This window comes from Embiotoca jacksoni, unplaced genomic scaffold, assembly GCF_022577435.1.
Source record: "Embiotoca jacksoni isolate LCO1_2020_lvr unplaced genomic scaffold, fEmbJac1.0.p SCAF_1, whole genome shotgun sequence".
Lineage (NCBI taxonomy): Eukaryota > Metazoa > Chordata > Actinopteri > Embiotocidae > Embiotoca > Embiotoca jacksoni.
The window spans coordinates 11,951,435-11,976,006 of NW_027185229.1; the positions used below are offsets into that span (position 1 = coordinate 11,951,435).

At 40.0% G+C, this 24,572-nt stretch overlaps 1 protein-coding gene across 3 annotated transcripts in view; it reads left to right on the forward strand.

The window, feature by feature from the left end:
* cntn4 (contactin 4) overlaps nucleotides 1–24,572 on the forward strand; it is a 151,727-nt gene that overhangs the window by 115,155 nt on the left and 12,000 nt on the right. For all 3 annotated transcript variants that reach the window (XM_069166838.1, XM_069166761.1, XM_069166917.1), the window contains exons 12-13: nucleotides 13,327–13,454; nucleotides 23,652–23,827. In XM_069166838.1, coding sequence (XP_069022939.1) covers nucleotides 13,327–13,454; nucleotides 23,652–23,827 — 304 coding nt within the window. The remainder of the gene's footprint in view (nucleotides 1–13,326; nucleotides 13,455–23,651; nucleotides 23,828–24,572) is intronic.

The window sequence follows — 24,572 nt, forward strand, 5'->3', positions numbered from 1 at the left end:
TGGCAAGACGTTTTCGCATGAACGACATGCAAAGATCTTACAAATCACATGGACAAGAGAGCTCACTGTGAAAACTTGAGACGAAATTGTCATGTCGTAGCTCTCTAGCCTCAAAATGTTAATACATTATTTTGTATTTGCAATGGTTGTGAGCAATTATCAACATTCTTTGTATAGCTGTGTCTTCACAATAGCCTTTTTTAAGGAAGATGCATTGTACTGTTAAGGTTGTTAAAGCTCTAAAAGCAGAAACTAGTATGGTAATTCGGGCTCAAAATCAATTAGAAATGGATAACATGGCTACTAGTAGTTACTAGATGGTTAGCCGCCAGTACCGGGCTGGCTGATGGTAGAGCAGGTTATGCACTAACTAAGTAGTTGGTGGTTAGATCCTTGGTTCCCCCTATCCACATGCCAAAGTGTCCTCGGACAATACTTTGAACCCCAAGTCGCTCCTGATGGCAGGCAAGCACCTTGCATGGCAGCTCTGTTGCCATTGGTGTGTGCATGCGTGTGTGTGTGTGTGTGTGTGTGTGTGTGTGTGTGTGTGTGTGTGTGTGTGTGTGTGTGAGAACGGGTGGCAAAAATTGAAAATCACTCTGTAGAGCCCATATATGTGCAGACCATTTATCATTTACTGTGATTGTTAAAACCGAAGTGATGCTTTGAATTATGTTTTAATGTCCGTCTCCACAGATATTACACCAATCCAACTATATAACCTACATTGTGGGGCGATTGTGGCTCAGATGGTAAAGCATGTTGCTCATTAATTCGAAGGTTGGTGGTTAAAATCTTTCCACATGCCGAAGTTTCCTTGGGACAAGACACTGAACCCCAAGTTGCTCCTGATGGCAGGCGGGCACCTTGTATGGCAGCTCTGCCGCTATTGGTGTGTGAATGGGAAATGATACAAAGCGCTTCAAGCCTCAAAGGTGATAAAGTGTTGTGTGAGTGCAGACAATGTTCCATTTACATTGTCAGTTAGACCTAAAGCACTCCACAGGGGATGCCAAGTAATGATGCTGTACTTATTTGGTAATTTTATCCAAAGCAACGGCTAACGATATTTTGTCAAAATAGCTACACTGCCCCAAACCATGACAAATATACTGATTTCTTTGAAATATCAGTTTTATACATAAACATTAAAAAAGCTAAGAGCCACATGATACAGTACCAGGCATGTGCTTACACATAATTCCATTTGACTCATAATTTTGATGTCTTTACGTTTCTTGTACGAATTAGAAAATGGTAAAAAATAAAGGAAACATCTAAAATAAATGAGCAGTTGTGTCCAAACATCTTACTGGTACAGGAATTTACTCTGTTTTGGGTAGATGTGATTTCTTTTGGAGTTTAATTAGTGATGATTATGCTGTGTATAGCCACATTTACAGTAACTTTGAATGGTATATATTTTTATATTTGTCAAATTCCAGTGACGCCTTTACTGCACTGACTACTGTCTAAATAACGTTGGAAAATGGTTTTATGGTTTCTAGTCATTTTTAAATCTGTATGAGAACAAAATGCATCATACACCAGGCCTGAAAGACACTTCTTCAGCTGTCAACACCCAGTGAATAGTTTAAAAAGCCATTATTCTCTGAGCTGTAAATCCTATTGCACACTAATTCCATTTTTAACATGTCTAAATTACACTCACCCTTGCCATAAAGAAAACACCATCAAATCTCAAAGTGGCCACATCAGCTGCCTGACATACTAATGGGCCAGTGGTTTCAAAGTGTGGGCAATTTACTTTGAGAAATCAAATGCTGTCGGGAAATTGGCACAAATATCAGCCCCTGCTTTATTTTTTGTATCACTCATCACAAATTGAGCTCACGTGCACATATAGCCTGCCTTAATTCGGCTTTTTACTCTTGCCAAACTATTGACAGAGTGTGTGAATCAGCGAGCATGAGAAATTACTATCGAAGGATGTTCTCTGACTCATTTCGTGCCTGGAGCAGTTTTGAAATCATCTGCAAGGTGTGTTTGGAGCTTTAAGTGTCATCTTTTAATATCTGAGTTGTAGGTGCCAGCACAACACAAGTTATGGAGTGCCTCACTGAGTTAAAGTAAGAAAATGCAGGAGGTTTTCTGCATGGACTGGATGTTGATTAGTCTGTAGAGAGAGCAACACTTGCTGGAGCTAGATTTGCCAGATTTGATATGTAGTCATGACCCACTGGTTCACCGTCCCTCCTGCGTATTATATATCCCTTCAACACTGGCAGAGCAAATAAGCATGGCTCTCACGTAAATGAAGAGATGTCTCGCAGAGTGATCTCCATTTATAGGCCCATCTGCTCAGCCAGACGCACTCCAGAAAGAATCAGTGTCAGGAGAATGCCAAAACTGCGGAAGAGGCATTGCAGTGAACTTTGCATTAATTTACTTATCACATATCTTCCTATCTTTCCATAATTCATTTGTTCTGTTTCAAGGGGATTTTAATAAGAGTCTCATCAAATGTCTCAGGGCTTAATTTTATGAAGACTTGGGAGTTAATAAGCTCTGTATGGAAACAGGTGTATTAATAAAAGTGGTGATTAAATGATCTGTGTGAATTGACAGCCCATCGCTGCTAGTTCAGTCTCCTCTTTCTCAGGCTGCATGCTGTCATAGTTATTAAAAACATTGTTTATCATGTTTAAATGTCACTTCACACTTTTTCTCATCACCGTTCTAATTTCCTCATTTGCCTCTAATTGAACATCTGCTTGTAAAGTGGAGTTCTGACTCTGTGGAGGTTAGCAGCATGAGTGAGCAGTGCCAGGTCTGAATACTGAAGGCATATGCACCCAGAAGGACTTATTTCATTACTCTGCCTTGAGGAAAGGTTTACTACCTGACAAGGCTGCCATGGACAGCTGACTGGTGCTTTTCATTGTGCTTTCGCCTACCCCATCTCCACCTTGTCTGGAACTTTGAAAAAAAGCCATGCGAAGGAGTGTGGTCCCCCCCCCCCCCTCTCGCCTGAGAATGGGAGCAAACTAAGGATTAGTGCTTTGCTGATCCTGGCAGCTGCAGACAACACCCGACACAGAGGTGCCTGCTAGCACACACACACACACATGCACACACATCCGCATAGCAGATTAAATGTTTTATTTATCCAAACATGTCTCAGAGTTAGAGCTGCTCAGGAGGCGGAAATAATCTCATTGGTTGGTTTAAACCTCAGTGGTCAGAGTCCTACATTTCTTTTGGAGGCAATGTCAGGTAAATGGCTCGATTGATCAGCAATCACAGTGTTTTGATAAATAAAATAAAGCGTGTTTTTGTTATTCATTCATAACCACTGAGTAGGAAGGGCTGCAGGGTTGTTTTATTCAGGTGTCATTATATTTTATTAACAGTTAGTAGCAATATTCCAAGGATTCATAACACAGGCTTTTCCTCATCTTTTTTTTCATGATATTTCTAAACCTGTGCCACATGGCTACCCCAAAAAAGGAACTTCACTGCAGATGAAAATGAATCACGAGTTTGATGTATTTGTGGTTTTAAGTGTGTGTGTGTGTGTGTGTGTGTGTGTGTGTGTGTGTGTGGGGGGGGGGGGGGGGTTGTGGGTGTGGGTGCGGGTGCAGGTGCGGGTGCGGGTGCGGGTGTGGGTGCAGGTGTGGGTGTGGGTGGTGGGGGGGCTGCACCATTTGTTTGACATGCTGTGATCAACAGATAAATTCAGATTAGATGAGCAAGTAGTTCATGATCCTCACACACCCTGTGGTCTAGCAAAGGTGAATTATAGGCATTTGCTTGCACTACAGACATACAATGTATTTTTTTTTGTCCGTTGTATGTGGTTGGCAGTTTATTCACTCAGACATTAGCGTGAAACCTAATGATTAAAGTTAATCAACTGCATGCATTTGTTGAATGTAGCAGAAATTACACGTACATATTTTCGTTTGAGAGAGGTTAAGAGTTTTGAGATGTGATGAGTCACAGAATTATGTAAACATGCCCCACCATTGACAGATTTTTTTTTAAGTCATGCAGGCTCAACCGCAAGTGACAATTCACTGAACCTCTCCTTCAAGCTTTGGATTTGTAGTGACAGTGATACTGCTGCACCCCCAGGCACCGGGATGTGTGGCCTTTTTAGTGCAGTGGCCAAACCATGTTACTACTACATTCATCAGGTGATGCACGCTGATGTAAAAAGCACCCCCACCCCCTCACACACACACACACACACACACACACACACACACACACACACACACACACACACACACACACACATTCATTGCAAAGGAGCGTCTGTAAAACAACTTCTAAGATTTACATATCCTGCTTTTTTATGATCAGAATTGTAACCATTCATGTAATAATTATCAATTGTGCATGCTCTATGGGGCCTCGACTGAGAAGAAAGCTAAATTGCATGTTCCATGAGCCCAAACTCAAGGAAGCATACGAAAGTGCTACAAACTTGTATTTTGGTATCCAGCCCTCCTTAAAACATCCATGGATACTACAGATATAAAGAGTTTGAAGGGTGTAATCTAACCTGCGTTACTAACAAAGCAAGCGGCATTTCATGTAACATTAGTATGTGGGGTTTAAGGTTATTGTATAAGAAACCTGTTAAATAAAGAATTAAATAATTACCTTACCTTGTTTAGACCAGTCCTGGATATTATGACATAAGAACTAGCATTAGAATATTATAGTGTATTTAGAATTTAACATAGCCTCCGGGTCTGAAAAAAGAAGGCAATATGGAAGTGCCTTAAATGCAATACTGCTGAGGGTCACTTGGGGCTGGCTTCAAAAAACCTCTGTCTCCAATAGACTGATTCAAAAAGGCTAAACTTCTCTCATGAAATAAAACCGTGTCACGAGCTGAATTTTCTGCTTCTGATCAGTGTTCTGGTGGTTCTTTTAATAATAATGTGATCATTCTTTGGTTATTAGGCCTCAACGAGAGGTATGTTTGGGAATGTGCATGGTTTGATTGACATTCCTGGGGTGCAGACAGGTTGCCAGTATAGGTGGGCGGGGCATATACTGTCCTCAGGTTCTCAGTCAGATTTACTCCTCGCTCCTCCTCAGCTCTTCCAAATATGATGGTGACGCTGAAAATGCCAGACTCGAAGCTTCAAAATGGCAGTTTACAAACCAATAGAAGACATCATGATTGCCACTTAGGTTAGGTTAGGTAGTTACTTTATTAATCCCCGAGGGGAAATTTTAGTCAGTCGAAAGTGAAATTTACTTGTTAAGAATATGAAAATGAATGCATACCTCTAACCTGCCTTGCTCGTATAAGTATGAAAGCAATTAATCTAAACAAAGTTATGTGATAACTCTAACAGTCAGACATTTCCTCTTACACGTATAGTACTTGGGCTAACTAGCCCAAGTAGTAGTAACTAGACCAAGCGTCTTTATTTCCATGTCTTCTACATGGATCATGGAGGATGCTCACTTGATGCTGGAGACTTATTGTCTCAGGTGTTATTCAATATTATGTACGCAGCCACCAATATAACATATTTAATACATTTTCACGGGGTGAAAACAATTAACATTTTGAACTGCACATTTGTTTCACAGAAAACTAATAGCCTGTAACTAAGGAGGGAATGGGGGGAGACTAGCTAATGTTAACTGAAAGTTACATTTTCTGGACTTTAATCTGTAAAGACTTACAAAAAGGGGTATGTATTTTGACTACTTTACAGTAGCACTTTCTATAAAATGGTTTAAAATATTTGTTGTGCTCCCACGTATTTTATATCGAAAAACCTTTGCCAGGAGCATCTAAAGAGTTGCAAACTCTAGGGACAAAATGCGACCAAGCAACCCAGCAGTATTCTAAACATAGCCAAGAAAACGATGGTACTTTGACTGCCCACATAAGTTTTATTGAACCAACCGGGAATTACTATATAATGCATGTCATCTGTTGTGAGGACAGATGACATGCATTATATAGTAATTCCCGGTTGCATACTAAGGGAAAAAGAGAGGAATGAAATTTTAAACTTAACAATTTAACATGCCTCTGATGCCTCTTAAACTTATGGGAGAGGAGATTCACATTGAAAGACACTTCCTTGATAGACATTACATTGTGTTAGTCAGTCATGAGCACAGACATTAATTGATTTGCTGTTGTATTTAGAGACCATCAAAAATTATTTGTAGATCAACTTACCTTGCAGCTTTCACTCCACGGCATCACTCACAGACATAATATGTCCTTTAAGACATTAGGACCTTGGATCATGTGGTGCCATACATTTTCAATCATTGATCAATCTACCTGAACATTTGCTAGATGAGCATTTTTTTTTCCTTTTCTGGAGCAGCAGGGGGAGGGACTGTAAAAACTTGTCTGAGAAAAATCTGATGCTGACTTTTGACTAAACTCAAATAAATCTCAGAACAGCGATAAAGTGAATTCTAAGATGTTTGCTGAGATTAGGTCAGAACCCTCTTTACCCGTCTGCATCCCATGTACTGTGCGCCGGGATTATTTTTATCTGGAAGACTGAGGCTGATATCATTTTTCAAAGTGAGAATCCGCCAGCGCAGCATGAGCAATCCATCTTGGTTCCTCTGACAATTTCCTGTGGAACATGTGTGTGCCTCTTTATTCCTGAAGGGATACCTCAGCACAAGAGTGGAGATGAATATCTCTGGAAGGGGGAATAAACCAGGAGAGCATTTGTGATTAAAGGAATCCTCTGGCAGTACATACACAAACCCCTCTGTGGTCCAGGTCGATAAACTCTCTCTCATCGCAATACAATTACCAACAAAATCACATTATGTTCCACAGGCAGGAATTAAGATGTTCTCCATCAGCCTGCTTCATTAAGACACCTTCCTATTAAAAATGCTCAGTTTTACACAACATTTATTCTGAGAGGGTTTATTTGCTTTGATGTCCTTAGACAGTATGCGTGCGTATGTTTGTGATTTGAGGAGAAAAAGTTTTATATTATTGTTTCATTATATGCACTGATAAGGTAACAGTATTTTCATGCCTGGAGACTCATGTGATCCGATGCACGTTTTCCCTTTATTGTTAAAGTGGTACAAAATATGTTTTATTACATTTATCTCAACATTATGAATATTGAGGCTTAACATTTCTTGCAAATCAAAAAAATAACAACAAATATCTGGAATTGAACATTTATTATTCAAATGGTCTGACAAACTGTACTTGGGACTACTAGTTTCATAAGGCTGTAAACAAATGTACTATTCCTGCTGTATCTATCAAATAAGTAATATAAATTTGTTTAAAAAAAAAAAAAAGGAGAATTACTGTTGAGGCTCAGGGAAAAAAACTAACCCTGCCTACATTATGGTAATTCACACTGGAGCAGTTGTGAGCAGTTCATAGAGTGAGAGATTAATACTTGCGTCGCAGCCCAACACCCTTGTCCCCTGGCAGTGTTTTTATAAAGCGACAATATTGCCAAAGTTTTAATGTTAGCCAGTGCCCTGGAGACAAGTGTCAATACACTGTGAATGTAAAGGAAAGTCATTTCAAGTAGTGCCTGCACCTTACTACACTACTAAATGAATCACAAAAAAACAAAACAAAAATGCACATAACCCTGCCTTTAGTTGCTCGTCTTTGTTGGAATTTAGAGAAAGAGAACTTATTCAGTGTCAATCATTCAAACTTCAAACAAGAGCTCCCTGCAACAGTGGTCACAAAGGCACTTGTCATATTGTTGTTGTGCTTTGATTGACGCCTCCAAAAGATCCCTGTCAGGCGAACATTTTTGACACAATGGATGTTGATTGTCTGAAATGTACAGCACTTTATTACAGCTCAAAGACTGGTAGGGGAAACTGTAATTGAGCTGCCTAATAACTTCTAACAGAGAGGGAGGGATTTGTGGTCCTTTTTTGGCTACTGGGCATTTTTAATGTGATCAGCCTGAGCACTGTCTCACTGGCGTATTTAAAGTACTTTTTCTTTTTTCTTTTTTTTCATGCTTAAAAGCATGGAAACCATGTTAGATTCCACACAGTGGTTCCTCACTTTACTGTAAGGAGTCTGATGTGATGGAAAATGATGTATGTGATAAGTAGGCCTGCCTAATAAGTGTCTGATACACTTTAATGGTATTTAGCCATCGATGTTCAGCTTTAGGTCATCTGAAATGTTTTCTGAAATGAATAGTCATAGTTATTGGGTCACTGGTTTATTGGGCTGAATTTAAAATTAAATAATGTCCTGACAACCATTTGGTGCATACTGGTTACAGAAAAGTAAAGATTTTGGCGAGCTCAGTTGGCTGTATAAGTCTAGTTACGGTTTTCAGACCCAAATATACTATGAATATATGGGTCTGACTATGCTCCAAAAGGGATTGTGTCCAGTTGTTGCATCCTACTGGTATTAGACCTCAGGTAAAGTTTAAGTCTTGAACCAATCAGCATTAACCATCATTTACCATATGTTGTGTGTCAAAACTCTACTACCATTGTTGGAACTACTTCAAAGTCATAAAATCCCTACTGGTCACTGATATCAAGCTTTTTCTAATGCATGCCACAGTTCTGACAATTGCATGTCGACACAGCAATGCTGACATGCTGATGTTTTGTAAGTGTAATGTTTATCATGTTATCAATGATAGTTTAGTGTGTTAGCATGACAACATGTGTTAATTGGTAGGCCTACTACACAAAACCACAGCAAGGGCTATTGGAAAAGTCAGTGTTTTAGGGAAAATGTGGAGAACACTTCACTGAACAACAGTTATCAAAATATTGCTTAAAACCAAAACTGTCAAACTTTTGATGATGCTAAGGATAGATTTGTAAAGATATGTCAGTCTTGACTTAGGTGGATGACGGACCAAACAATTGCTGTGAAGAATAGAAAAAAGAAGGGAAATAAAGGTCGCGTTGAGCGTTGCCAAAATTAAGCTGCTATTGAAGCAGTGGAAATATCTTCAGTATGATTAGTTTAATACTGTGTAAACAAAATTGCAAGGGGTTTGATTTGGCTTGCTCTGTCATAGCATATATTTACTTGGACATAGCTTTACATTTCAAGTCATTTCAAAGAGAATGTTCTCCTATCAATAAGCTCTGATAATTGTATGCAGCCAATGATCCATGAGACAAGGTGAGAGTCACTGGTAAAGGTCTTACTACGGTAAAAATCAATATCAATTACACCTATATTGGAGAATTGATGAAAGTAAATGCCCAGATCCCCCCCCTCCCCCACACCCACACCCACCACACCCCCCGTCCCCGTCCCCTCCCCAAAAAAGAGCATACCTGCTTTGCGGTCTCTAATCGAGCATCAACCTTGATGTTAACAACTTTACTAGCAAATAGAAGGCACATTTGCTTAGACATTATGCTGCATAAAGAGCTGAGAAGTTATTCCGCAGTTGCATCGCGTGCTGCAGGTTTTAGCGTCCCGGGTCTACGCTGCACAGCTGGGCTTGATTTATGCCGCTGACAAGGCCGTTTCTCTCCAACACAGCACGCTGTGGGGAACCTTTGGAGAGACAGCCTTTCAATTTATCACAAACTGCCCCTCCCTACTCCTCTACCCTTCAGGGTTTTTAAAGCAGTCAAGAGCATAGATCAACACCTGAAGTTAGGTCCCACCCCTTGTCCCGGCTCAGAGGATATGGCGACCTCACCTTTTTTCGTTGCTCACTTGCCACATTACAGCCTCTCGCCTCCAGCACTGTTAGCAACGCCGACATTTTGATACAATTATGATTAGAAACATCGCCTGCAGGTAGGTCGATGGCCAGCGTGAGTCGGAAATAGTAATGCAGACACACCTCATCCTTATCTGTGAGCTCACCACGGCAGGCAAACACAATATCAAACACATTTCCTGCATGACTTTTTTCACACTTACTTTTTCCATTTACTTAACTGGTATTTTGAAGTGAATGGCTGTTGAAGTGGTGAGTTGAGCAAGCTGTGTGTGCACTGACGCAATCATCTTTGTGTACAAAAGGCCTTAGTGGAGACTAATTATTTGGTGAAATCACCATAAGCTTGCGACGATCTCTCTTCCTGTGGTCTCACGGCTGACTGATTCCACTGATAGAATCTTAACCCCTATTTCCACAAGCCGGCTTTATTTACCCTGTTAATTAAGTAGAGAGGCATATAGGCTTCCATTCTCCAGTCATGCTGCCAATCAGCCATGGCATCTCAGAATAATAAGTATTCAAGAACGGTCCCATTTGGAACTTTGAAATCAGAATCTGATCTGTGATTACGCATATTGTTTGCATGTTGAATTTTGATGAGCCTGTTCTTCGACAGCATTAGTGAGTTAGTGTGTTTATGTAGAAAACGTGCTAATATGATTTCTCTATTTGAACACAAGGCCCCTGCTGCTGCCAGTAGAAGCTTGCTTTGCATTTCAGGCCGGCACTTAGTTCAAAGCCGCTGCACTCAACACACAATTTTCTTGCCTTTTTTGTGATTCATTATTTGGATTGTGACAGTTTCCTCTCACAATGTAGCATTTATCAAACACATCAAAGACAAAATATGTCTGAATCAAACATCAAAACAAGGCTTTCAAGTGCCTTTTTGATTATGAGGAAGCTTACAAAAAGGCAACGTCTGCATCTGTTTGCAGCGTCTCAAAGAGAATGTAAGGAAATAACAAAAACAGGCTCTTACATTGGACCAGGTTCTTTCCTGCGATTTCCACTTCACAGTGGCCCGTGATAGCTGCTCTGTGACTGATGTTATTTGTCTCTTTCATCTTGTCACAGAGCAGGGAGGATCAACACTGCGCAGCCCCTGTCCTCTGAGGCTTGATCTCACCCAAAATACACACCTGTGTTTTTTAGGATTACATTTGTACATCTCGCCATTTTCAAAATAACCGCCTCCTTTTAGGAGAATTACAGCCGTGTCCATTAAACCTGTGTGAGGCAGGGATGAAAGGAGTGCCACTTGTGTTCATCTCACCTGTGAATTATTGATACCTGCCCCTGCGCTGGCTCCTCTTGGGATGAAGGTGGGAAATGTCTCCTCACATAATGGGCACATCGTGCAGACATGTTGTACGGGCTATGGAAGAGAAGAGGGGAGACACGTACAAAACTGAAATGTGTTAATAGTAAGCCTCCATCTCTTATTCACCACTGCCGGGCCTCGGTCGACTCCTAGTGTATGTGACCTCTTCTTCTCTTCCATTAGCTTCAGACTGAAATGATGAACACTTATGTTGACAGGCAGTCTGCTATTTTTCTCTGTAATGTTGGAAAGAAAGTTTCTCCCCAGCGATCATGTAAAGCTACAGAAAAGGCACACGATGTAGTGAATGGCTAAGAACAGTCTCCACAAGAGGGCTTCTGAGGAATTAACTGTCTTTGTCCTTGCATGTGGCACTACTTGTACTCCAAAGAGCCTCCTCTTACAAGATGCATGGTGTTCTTGTCATATGATAGCTATTTTGTCCCTGAGGAAAAGGGGATTGTGGGCTGCAGAGCACACACGCAGGTATTTAGTTATGTTGAGGTATTGCTGTGAGCCCTGTGCTTTAGACTTGAATTGGGTCAGAGCTTGTTCCAGTTAAAATAGCATGTTTTTTCAATTTGTTTGCACTGATTGCAATATAGCTATTAGTTAATTGATACATATGTGGTAGAAGCCAACTGCTACCTTTGTTTTCTTTTAAATAACATGAGTCAACAGGCTGGTTTTGCTATAAACACAGAACACAAGCAATGTACAACGTAATTAATGTATAGCATGTGTTTCAATTGTACTTACTCTGCTCAGGGTCACGGCCAGTTGCAGGACTGTGATACCATTTAATGGGCCATTTTCTTCAAATTTATCAGCCTGCAGGTTTGATGTCATTAACTGTGTGCCATCTCACACAGCGATATGCCCTCATGTAACTAATGGTCAGTGTGGACCACTCCGTATTCAGCACTTTTCTCTCAGCCTGATATAAACCAAGAAGTCTCCACTCAGCAGCACCATGTGGTTTTAGATGCACTTACACAAACTGTCACTGCACTTTTTTTTATCACGTCCGCCACTTGGAAAAAGACCCAGTGAAGCAGGGGGAATATGTAACACTGTGCCACACCGTATCAACCGCATTTCACAAGTACATCAAGTTAATTGCAAACAAGAAAACACGCTGCTCACGCTACAACAATGAAAGTTGATGAACTGTATCTGTGTCATGTGTCATAGACTTCTACCATGGCTGTTAAACTCCTCTCTGTTTGAGCTCAAACTGCATCAGGAAGAAACTTGAACTGTCAAATAGCTGTTTTGAATCAAATGTTTAGCCCTGTCGCACTTTTAATTAATGCAGCACTATGCAGTTGAATACAGTGGTGACACATAGTTTTAATTGGTGCTTCACAGGGCAGTGAATATAGACGGTCAAAGGAACATTCTGTTGCCAAATGGGAATACATCTCATTTTGTACTTTCTATTATGATTATAAAAACTAGACTTTAAAAGGGTTTTCTTTGGAAAAATAGATTCACCTTTAATCAATACCTTAATTTTAACAATGGAATACAGGCTGTCACAAATGCCACCATTCAGCTGTTTTTGATATGGGTTCAAAACTTTAGTTTTCAGGTTCACCCTTTTTTATGCCCATAGTAGAATTTTCAGCCAATAAACTGATGTTTTCATTGAAAAATTTCAGGTAGTTCTTCAGTTTGCTTGGATCTTAAAATGCTCCCTGCCATGAAACACTGGATGACTCTGTTCACTTTGAAACCTTTGACTGTGTTCATAGGTGAACAGAGCAATTTACCAGCCTAACATCCTTTTCGCCGTCACAATCAGGCTGACGCCGTTTTATATTTACAGTTTGCGGAATCAGCAGAGCATTTCAGATAATTAAAATTCTGTATGCTTTGATGAGGTGGTCCACCCTTGATTCCCCACAGTACCTCACTTTCAAGGGCACAATTTCCATTTTTGCTTGTTATTTAGAAAATGTCAACTTTTGTTAAGGCCTTTTGACCTTTTTTGAAGCACTTGTGGCCATTGTATAAAAGCCACGAAGCCACAATTGTTAGATATCTTGAAGCCGTGTGCTGAATTAATCAACCCTGAAAATACAATACAAAAATACATTCCTATTTCTCATTGTTGTCATCTGCAAAGAAGAACTTAATTAGAGACACTGAGAAATGTTCTCTGCTCTGTATTAGTCACTTATCCTTTCTGCTTAGCCAGCACCATGCCACGGTGGACATTTTACAACGTATGCATAGCAGCATTTGCTACTAATAGTACAACCTGATGCTGTGACAGTGATATGAATGATCTGCTTTTTTAAATCACAGGGTCTCCATCCTGGACAATGGCAACCTTCGGATATGGAATGCAACCAAATCCGATGCCGGCCTCTACACTTGCGTGGCAAGAAACCAGTTTGGTGTGGCGAGCAGCACAGGAAGCATCACAATAAAAGGTACTTCCAGTTCCCTCTTTACATTTCATAACAGTCTATTTTGCAGCTCAGTCAGCAGGGCCCCTGTCCAGTAACGTACTAGACACTTTTTTTCAAATGCACGTTTTTTTTCTGTGAATTCAGAAATAAAAAAATTAAAAAAGGACATTGATTTTTGAAACATCCAGCAAACTCGCCCTCTTCGTCCAATAATTCAGCTGTGTTGTCATTACATTGAAAGAGACACCTCACTTGCCATGTCTGTTTGCAAAGATGCTGAAAACATGCATCTCACTGCCTCTGTGCCTCCAGTACTTTCGGATATGCTGTGTGAAAAAAGTCCCAGTGTTGTTAGATCATCTCGGTTGGGGATTGCATTTCTGCTCCGGCGCTATGACTTATTATACTTCATTAAAAATGAATGTGAGCTGGGTATGAAGTGCTGAGTGTTCTGTGGCTTTAGTCTGTGCACACTGCTGTTTTTCTGTTCCATTTCCATAAGGGATAGTGTTCTCACCTCCCCAAGTTCCTGGGGGATTCGCTGACATATTCAGTGAACTATACCCTCACTGCGACTGCCTTTTCACAGAGGTTGCATGGTTAATTTGTGTTATTGTTATTTGGTCTTTCTTGACCTTCTTTGTTGGCTGGCTTGGGTTGATTTATATAATTATTGATCTTACGTATTGGCCTGAGGGGAGAAAAGTTCATGTCTCATATATGTAAAGATTTCATATAGATTTACATGCAGTGTTTAGGAGGTTTGATAAAAGAGTTTCTGAGACTGTTCCTGTTGTGCACCGACATAGTGAAATACACAACAATGGACTTGAGTAGAGAGCACTATTCAGATTTAGCGTCAAACACCCTTGAAATGCTTCTGAAAGCCCCTGGCAATAAAGCAATGAGCCAGGAGAGGTTTTTTAAGTGGCATTTGCATTTCAAAAGGGGCAGAATGTCCATGACCAAAGAGGGTGGTCAGGAGCGCCACCAGGTCCACGGTGAAATCACAAATGTGCATCTACCAGTGGTCACAAAAACACAGGTGCTAATGTTAATCAAGTGACATAGCTTTGAATAGTTATAAAAGTTATAGCTTTCCCGTGCTCCATCCACAGTACTGTGCAAACAGTCTCAAAATGTTTTGATCTCCCTTCGTATTTTAACAGACTTTTCCCATTAAAAGGTGTAGACTGTTCACACAGCCGCCTTTGTATTTACTCAGTTTCACTATGTGATATATTCTGATATGTAAGGGCAAAGCCAGCGGCCCAGGTTGTGCTCTACGAGTTCATTCACATTTTATTTACCACCTAAGAGAGAATACGGTTCACCGTAACCACATGTGAACATAAGGCACACATTGATCATTTGCCTGTACCACTGTAAAACCTTTTCACCTGTTGGAGAATAAACCACGAGTTCAAAAAAGAGAATCTAATCAAATGGTGCCAAAATCCTCACAGTAGCTCAGCCTCAGTGATGAGAAGTGTATGTTTTCCACCTGTCTCTGAAGTAAAATCTGTTTTTTATATAGTCTAGATGACAGAGCTTCTCTGTCTTCTTGTGTAGTTTATGGTCCGTGCTCAAAGGTTCAATTAATTTAATTGTCTTTCTTCTACAAGTTAGCAATCTGTAAAATCCTTTGAAATGCAGTGTCAACAGAACAGCAGTCTGCTAAAATATATGTTTTCCTCCAAGTTTCCAAGTAGTTGCTATAGAAACCTGGATCAATTGATTTTTTTTTTTTTTTTTTTTTGCCTTATAGGCTAGTGTTTGACTGAATTCTTAAAAAAAAAAAAAAACATTGATTAATGTCAATATGAATAACAGCAAGAAGAACATTTTTTACTGTATACAGTAATTCCCTTTTTTTACCAGAAAACACATCACATAATGGAATTTTAAATAACTCTGGACCAGCTCTGTCTCCTGTAAATCACTATCAAAGCATGTTTCCTTTTTCTGTTGAATTATAAACGACAGATTTCATATATTATGAATGCTTCAAAGTCAGCAGCAGTCAAGGATGTGGGGAAAGCTTCAAGTGCACCTTGCTGCCGATTTATGCTGATGCCTCCCTCTGCCTCCCATTGACGACGCTTTATTTCTACAAAAATAATCAGTAACCTGTGCATTATTGAAGCAAAGAAATTAACAATGTAAAACGTGTTTGTATTTTTGTGCATATGCGTATTAACTCTTTTTAAAAATTTTAAGCGCAAGTTTGAGACGTGATGAAAAAGCACGGCATTGCTGCACTCTGCCAGTTACTCTCTCCTCTTTCCCATTTATCACACACTGTGAAATGAAAATGGTAGAGCCCCCCCAGCCAATCAGTGTGAGTGAAAAGGGAGGGGGGCTGTGGAACCTGCTGCTCTCGCTGCAGGTTCAGGTTGATGGCCTATATGTGATTTTCCAATCAAGCCGCAAGGAAACAAACCCGCACATGTCTTCTCAGCATAAAAAGACAGTACTGTTATCCACTTATTATTCCTGTGAAAGGGAATATGGGTTTTATTTGACACCCTCACTCTCCCGCTTTCTTTCCATCATCATATTTTAAAGCTGTTTTCTGCAGCTGATGTACAAATGTTCCTGCATATGATCTTGTGCCTCTGTCACAATCGATATTGTTCGCAAAATGGGACGGGGTAATTTACATGCGCTACTTCATTGGGGACTGGAAACCTGTTTAGCGGGGAGAAATTTGTATTGTGGGATCAGCCCTTATGGGAGATGACAGTAGTTTATTCAAATTGACTTTGGTGATATGAACGCTGAAAAATACCTGTCAAAAAGCATTCTGCATCTCCCGCTGTGAATAAGCCACCGAGCAAACAACGGAGGAGCAGTCACAACAGATGAGCCCTGTTAATGTCCCCATTATTCCCACACTGGGGGGGATATTAGCAGATTAATTGCACTTGATTATAGGTGTGCTCCCTGAATTTTGATTACACTGGAGATGAGCCGTCGCAATTAGTGGTGCTGCCGATCATTAGAGATGGTCAGTGAACTCAAAACTTTGAGATCATACAGCGTTCAATTCTGTTTGCCTCTACAAACCCTGAAGACAAATACTTTTGCCAGCACTGTGACACATCAGCCATTTGATGTGGAGGTATTTGGAAAGCTCAGAAGGAATGTTCATTGTGTTTCCACTGAATCTAAAGCTTTTTGGCCATGCAAGTGACACAGATGTCTTTTTTAGTATAGACATTTATGGATGCCAGAATGATCCTCTTACTTTTCCTTTAGCACCACCATGAGGTTCACGTATGTGGCTTTTGCATTGCCATGAAATTTAGTACAGACATTTATGCTTCCCTCAGGATGAATTGTTATCGCTTCAGCAATCCTTGAACTTTTAATTCAAGTGCTATGATCAGGTCAAAATTTTCATTTTACCTCAGTTTATGACTAATTTGCTTCGAAACAAATGATTTCCATCAGCCTCAGATGTAGTTTGTGTTTGGAACTAAATTTCAAATGTCATCATGCTAACGAACTATAAGCCCCCTTTAAATACTGGTGGATTTGGGGCTTTCTGAGGTAAAAGTCCACATACATGAAAGAAACCAGTCCATCTGGAGCTTCCCAAACAAAATCTAGGACCTTAAACTTTGCTCTTATAAACCTTCCCCATGTAAGTAGAGCTAGGATTTACCATGCATTCATTTCATCTAACATGCCTCAAACTAATATTGTACAATCTGAAATATATTAAACTAACGTCCAGTCTTTTTTTTTTTAAATAGCCAAGTTTCACAATTTTGCCTCAGGGGACTGTATGACATATAACATCTTCAATATTAAGACCCTTGGTACAGACTCCCCAAAAATCCTCATTGTTGCCATCTTGATATTGTCATAAAGAGCATGTTAGCAGGCTAATGTAAGAATTTAACCTCATTGAAAACGCTCCATCTTACACCCAGCGCACAGCGGCACCAAGCGCAACGTTTGAGGCTATAGAAAGCGGTTGCGCAATTGACCAACAAAAAAATTATCTTAAGTCAGGGGTGTAAAGTTTTACTCATTATTAAGATGGTAATATGCTTCTACAGAGGTCGCCACACAATGTGCTTTTATTCTGCTTGTTACACACATAGATAAATGTAGCAGCGTATGACATTGTGAAAATATTAGTACAGTGTACATCAATCTGAGCACGAACAGATCAACGTACTCACCCTATTATAACGTCAGATTTCCCAAGAAGGAGTAAGAATGTTTCTCTGCTAAGATGCAAGTGAATCTGGCTCTTAAAGGGAATGGGAGATGGCACTCTGATTTTTTTTGTTTTTCATGTTTGGCCCAAAACACATATGATTATTTCGGGCACTAAGTAAAACCCCTTTGAAACATGCACCTTACTTTGTGCCCAAATTATCTCCTGTTAACCTAGAAAAAGTGGATTTGGACCCACCTTAAATGCACTCACGCCATGTGTTTCAGATTGTGCATTTAGATTGTTAAAATAGAGCCCATCATTTTTATTTCTGAAAAAAATATATTCTCAGATTACACAAATCAATCAGAAAGACAGCATTGCTTGTTGCTGTTGTCACAGTTTGGCTTTTGGAGATGTTAGACAGACGATAAATCATGTGACCCGTTTATATACTGCTCGCCTTCACACTGGAGGGGAGAAATAGACCTCAATATCACGTAAAATTTGTACTGAATTCTTGCAGTTGCTTCTCCAAGCAAACCTTGTCGTCCATGTTGAATGGCAGCAACGATGTGAAATAAACGCGATGTGTGATTCCTGACAGCCATATAGAAAAATAATGAGCAGCCATCTGTCAGTAATCACCAGCAGGTTGCTACAGATGTGCCACTGCACAGCATATGAATGCAGCACTGAGAGGATCTCGTATCTATCTGTTGAGCGATGTCGACAAGGTTTTCCTCGCTATTAAAGTTTGTCCTTGAGAAACCTTTGATTTGTCCTGGAGAAAATAAGCGGAGCTCAAAAAGGTACATTGGAGGAGTCTGTGATGTGCTGATGAAAGCATTGTTCTTGGTTTGTTGATTTGAAAAAGAAGAGGAAGTAAAATAGAAAGTCGAATGATTTATTTTTTGTAAGGGTTGCCACATTTTTTTTCTCTAAAATGACCTGAGCTATTACACTGATTATTGAAGAGCTTTTTCACCAAGGTGATGCTTAATGCTACAGTGATTTACCTTGAAATAAATGGGATGAACCATTGCCTGATTTGTCAGATTCTGTAGGTCCTTTTAAAAAAAAGCTTTTGTCCCGCCAGTGAAATATAATTTCCTTTGGCGGGTTTGTGTTTGCCTTAAACCTGGATGCCTCTAGATCATCTGCGTGAGTCTCAGTTTGAAGTACCTGAAGCGTGAGGTTTTGCTCTTGTAAATTTGTTTTTAAAATCCCCCCACCCACCCACCTGCCCGCCATGTGACCCGTGGCTCTTCCATGCCTTCCTCTATGCATTATTCAACCTCACATCACTCATCGTGTGAGAAAAACTGTAGAGCGTATATGGAGAGAACACACTTATGCAGTGCAGCTTTCGATCGTTAAAACAAGGAGGGACTCTTCACAGCAGGACAGAAGAGAGTGGGAATTATTCATAATGTTTGTGGGAAGATTGGAGCAACTAGCCATGTGAAGCATGTCAGTGCACCTCAGAGAGAAGCTAAAAGTCATTTGGTAACCGTTAGCTCGCGCTGTTTTATGGTCAACCATATGTTATTGTTAACAGCGTTCCCACTGTGAGCCAGTGTCAGGAAGTCATTTGTTTGTCTACACTAGATATGTGGTGTCCCACACTTCTTCAATTCCTTTGTCTTAGAATGGCAACGCTAGTTCTATGCTAATACAGCCAAATGTCACTTAAATAATCAAATATTTCATTTATATGTGCACCAAGCAATGTTGTGGGTCTTTAGCTTAAAATCTAAATCAGAGATTACACAGTTTTTCTTTATTTTTTATGCATTCACACTGGCGACAGCTGAGGCCAGGGGCAATATATATGTGGGTTCTCTGTGTGTCCATATGTCCTGTGAATGCAATATTTTAAGAACTCCTTGAGGGAATTTCTTCAAACTTGGCACAAACATTCACTTGGTCCCAACAATTAGCTTATTAAATGGTGGGGGTCAAAGGTTACTGTGACCTAACATGTGTCCCATTTTTGTAAACGCAATATTTGGGTGAAAATGTTCAAACTTGGCACAAACATTTAATCGGACTGATTCAATTTTGTTGGCAAAAGATCAAAGGTCACTGTGACCTCACAAAACATGTTTGTGACCATAACTCAAGAATTTATTTAATCATGACAACATTTCACACAAATGTCTACTAGAATAAAATAAAATTATTACATTGTATTTCCAAAAAGTCAAAGACCAACTTCACTTTGACATCATAATAAATAAACACTTTTCTGGCCATTCTTCTATACCGTTATTCAGCAAAAGAAGGGGACAATGTGACCATAATAAACATGTATGTTGACCTTTAAATTGGTAACTCTAATCTTAGGTGTCCACCTTGAAACTGAACTAATTGAATGGATCTGTACTGTCAGGTTCAGGATGTGTGTGAAGCATCCACATTTTAGGATTTATTTTCTGAAGCAACATCTATATCTTAAGCATTGTCTGCTGTCAATCAGCTGTATTGGCCAAGCATGTGAAAACATGAAAACATTCCTTCGAAGTCTTCACAACATAATTTATGAGACTGGACATACATGGATGTAAACTACAACTTGACTGGTTGACGGAGCTATACATTCAATTTCAAATTCTAGTTTAGGGATGAATGTTACTTGACTTGAATATAGTTCTCCTCAGCAGAAGAATAAGTGCATCAGCTGTTTGATCTCCTGAAGTGATGAGGGTGATTTCTATATGTCTCTTAGTAGCAGATGCAGCATGACATTGTTTTACCTTCTTAAAATGTCTAGAGGGAAGACGAATGGATGGCTGGTTGGCCCACTGAAGTAAAGTAAAGATTTTTCATAATGTTTCATTATGAAGGATTTCTTAGGAAGGTTTACAAAAGATTTAGATGATTTGGCACTAGTTATAGGGAAAATAGGTCAAAGTAAATACGAATAATGTATTTATGTTTTGGATCTTTCTTGTTCAATGTTGAAATATATACCTGTTAGCTTTTTGCTTGTTCGGTTGACCTGTCTTGGCCAAACCAAAAGATTCTCAAGGTTTTACTTTGGAATCAATTATTCCGAAGTGTCTCTGTTTGCTCTATAATGAGCACCAGATTAAGTAAGGCCTATTGGGGAGTTTCTTAGAGTTAAAGATGGCACCACCTACAGTAACCCTTAACCGTAGGAGGGTCAGAGAACCGCTGACTGAGTTGTTTTCAGAGCAGTTATATGAGCAGCTTCAGAAGACAATAACAAAAGATCAATTTTGTTATATTCAGTGAGAACTTAATGTTCTGAAGCTATTTAGTCTCACCAAAAACAAAATCCTGACCTGATCTGTGCATGTTAAATGATAAATGGGATTTAAAGAGACATACTATAATCACCAAAAAAATTTCAAAATAAATCTTTTCAGATTTACACAAGCACAAAGAACTACAAAGTGAGAGTAATTCGCATGAAAATATGATGAAATTCAGCCACTCAGCTACAAAACCATAAATGCCATAACTCTATTTTTAAATAAGATGTGGTAAGATGTGGTAAATCCTGTTATATAAAATGTTTTTTTTTTATTGACAGTTCATTTCTTTTAGTCATGAAAGCTAAAGTAATTAGGTTAAACATGATTAGTGAATGCTACAGCCTCACTCAGTGACAACCATTAGGTTTGTTTTGTATCTACCTACTACTTTGTCATTTCTGAGTGAAGAAATCAAGCTCATGTTACATCTGAAAATATTTTGTTTTGACATCACATGACACACATTGTTTTACATGTTAAAGTTATGATAAGTTTATGTGTCATGTTAACCCTTCCCACCCCTGGAGCTCCCTTTACCAAGAGAAGGCTGCATCTGTTATTAAAACGCAGCCTGCCACTATTTGTCGAAGGTTGCTGAGTGTGGCACATTTGGCGATGAGGCCGCCTGGTATTACTGTGACAAAAATGGATGCAGCATTTATTGCGCTTCATTTCTGTTGCATCAGTTGCAGTTTAGAATTTTCAGAATATGTTCATTTACATCACTATCACTGACTCAATGTTATAAATCGTGTTATTTACTCTCAAATTCACAGTTTTGATTAAACAAAAGTATAACTGTGAATTCATGCTCAAGCTTTTTTCAAATCACACTTTGACCTGATGATGAAGACAGAGAGCCCAAGGTAGTACATTTTTGCCTTGGAGCTGATACTGACTGAATTTTAAGAGGTGTAATTCAGACGGAAACTTTGAAACGCAGCACTTGGTTTAAGGGTTAACAGTAAAACAGTAAAAAACGCATTGCATCGTAAAAGAGCAGTGTAGGATTTAGTGACATCTAGTGGTGAGGTTGCATTTTGCGACCAACTAAACTCCCCTATAGATTCCTAAAAGGATAATTATGATTATATAATGGAATTATATATAAATTATGATATTATATCCCATTTCTGCCAATGGAGCCTCCTAAATCATACACACTGAACCTTTTAAAGGGCAAAGTGAAAGATGGCAACATGTGTTTGACCCACCTTTGCACCTTCCCAAGGTGCCACCCAGTCTGTCTCAGTCCATCAACACGCTCTCTGTCTTGTCTCACGTTGACCCCACAAATTGAGCGGTGGCAGTAGGTAACAAGACATTATACAAAGTAGAAATCAATCAAATTATGCTCAAGAGCTCAGTGTGTGGTTGTGTAACCAACCTTGATTGTCCATATAATCTGTCACAAATGATGACAGAGGAGGGTAATAAGGGAGCATATTCTCACCAACATTGTCACAGTGAATCCCCTGGAGACATTAAGCGGCCAGGCAATACTCACCACAAGGAGACTACACCAATCCTGCTGGAAAAGTAATAAAGGACATGTTTACAGTATGTTTCCATGTAGCACAGACAGAGGGCTGTGGATCCATGGAAGTATTTCTCCTTCAGATCCTTTCACAGTCTTCTGTTTTTTCTTCTCCTCACGTCATTACGAGTAACCGTCACCCCATGGAAACCACTGCAAAACAGTCCTGACACTTTGTGCGTTTCTTACCCTTTAAATTTTTCAGGCCTTCTATTTCCTTCCTGCACTTGTTCTACACGGTGTAGGCAACCTTACAAAGCAGAGCAACAAGAGTAGACACAGACCCTTGAATACCCCCTGTGTGTTATTACAATGTTTTTACTGCACCGCCATCGCTCACCATTCCGCCCCATGCAATAGAAAACCCGGCCTCAGACACATTGTGTGTATGACAAAACCTAACAGCTGATAGCATTGTGGACTGAAATCAGAAAGCCACGAGATAAATCACATTGGGAGCGTGTGTGTGTGTGTGTGCGTGTGTGTGTGTGTGTGTGTGTGTGTGTGTGTGAGGGAACCAATACAATGAAGGTATCGAATTCACTCTGGATGAAGACTGCACTGCCGGCACTTTCTACATGAATCTAGTACTGTCCAGGGATCATTTGCCATGGTTAATTTAGTCCATGTGCTCAGAGTAGCAATTTCAACCAAGTAATCACAGCACCCCCAAGAGGGAGACAGGTGTTGTACATCCAGAGAACAAAGGCTCCCCCCCTCATCTCGCCTCTCTCATGTCCTTCCGCCTTCTTCCTGCTGCTCACACACAAGTGCAGATAAGGGACGCTTGCTTTATTCCCATGTGATGCCACTGTAATGCACTGCAGGCTTGAAAAGAGAGTAGCGAGGACTGGAAGAAGTGCTGTTTACTGTTTTCCTCAGTGCGTTTTGGGAATTTCAGGCCGATCGAGGGGAGTTCTGTGCTGAAGGCAGAGCTGACAGTGACACATGGAGGTTTCTCAGGATGCAGGAGGGACATGTCTCAGAGTCCCCACAGAGACAAGCTCAGGCCGAAACTAATACCAGTTATTGTAGCTGTGCGCCCTACTTTGCTGTGTGCTCTGTCCCGTACATCCTTCTATTAACTGAGTCTGACATATCCATAAGGATGATGGAAGGGCTCGGCTTTTTGCAAAGCCATTTCCTGTGCTGAATTATAATGCCTTGAAAAAAGGGGAACAGAGAAGTGTGCTTGATCAAATGTGCACTGATGTGTGTTTCAGAGCCAACCATCATCACCACCCTGCCCTCCACACTGGACATCACTGTGGGGGAGAGCGTGGTCCTGCCCTGTCAAGTAAGCCACGACCCATCTCTGGAGCTCAAGTTCACCTGGTTCTTCAACGAGCAACTCATCCACTTCGGGAGCCACGGTGGATTCTTTGAGAAAGTGGGCGGTGTAAGTCCATAATCTGTCATTCATGGTGTCTGACAACATGCGAGACTATCAGGCCTCTGATTTTCAAACAAGCTGTCATGTTGTGAGAGCTGTGTGGGCACGACTCCCTTTTACAAACAATCCAGGATGCCACTTTGATATAATAGCTGATACAGTATTTGAACACTTTCCCTATAAAAAGGCACAGAGCAACCAACTGGAAACCAATAAAACAGGTGTTTAAAGTGTCTTGGAAAAATTGTTTCATAGTCAGAACTTGAAGAAAAACACAAAACATTTGCAGCAAGTCACTATATTAGGTTGCACAAGATAATATGGAGAATTTTTTTATTTTATTTTTTAAACCATCTGAACAGAATGGCTACACATACCAGAGGAATCAGTTTTACATAGTGGCATGATCTGATCATTTTCATAACCATGTAAAGACTGAAGATATTTATTATAGACACAGGAAATCATTCAGGAAGCAACTGAAAACGTACAGAAAGAGCATTTATTGTCTAATTTATAACCAGTGCCTCTGACTTTTGCTATCGTATCCCAGTTTCACACACACACACTAAACTGGGTCAAACTTAAAATACACACAGTCACAGACATCTAGTTTCTGAATAGAGCAAACCATCACTGAAATACACATAAAAGTAAATCATCATGAAGAGATAATTAGCATACGGACAATGATCAATCATAAGCTTATTATTTTCACAAAGGGTAGATTTGGATGTGGAACTCCGGCTTG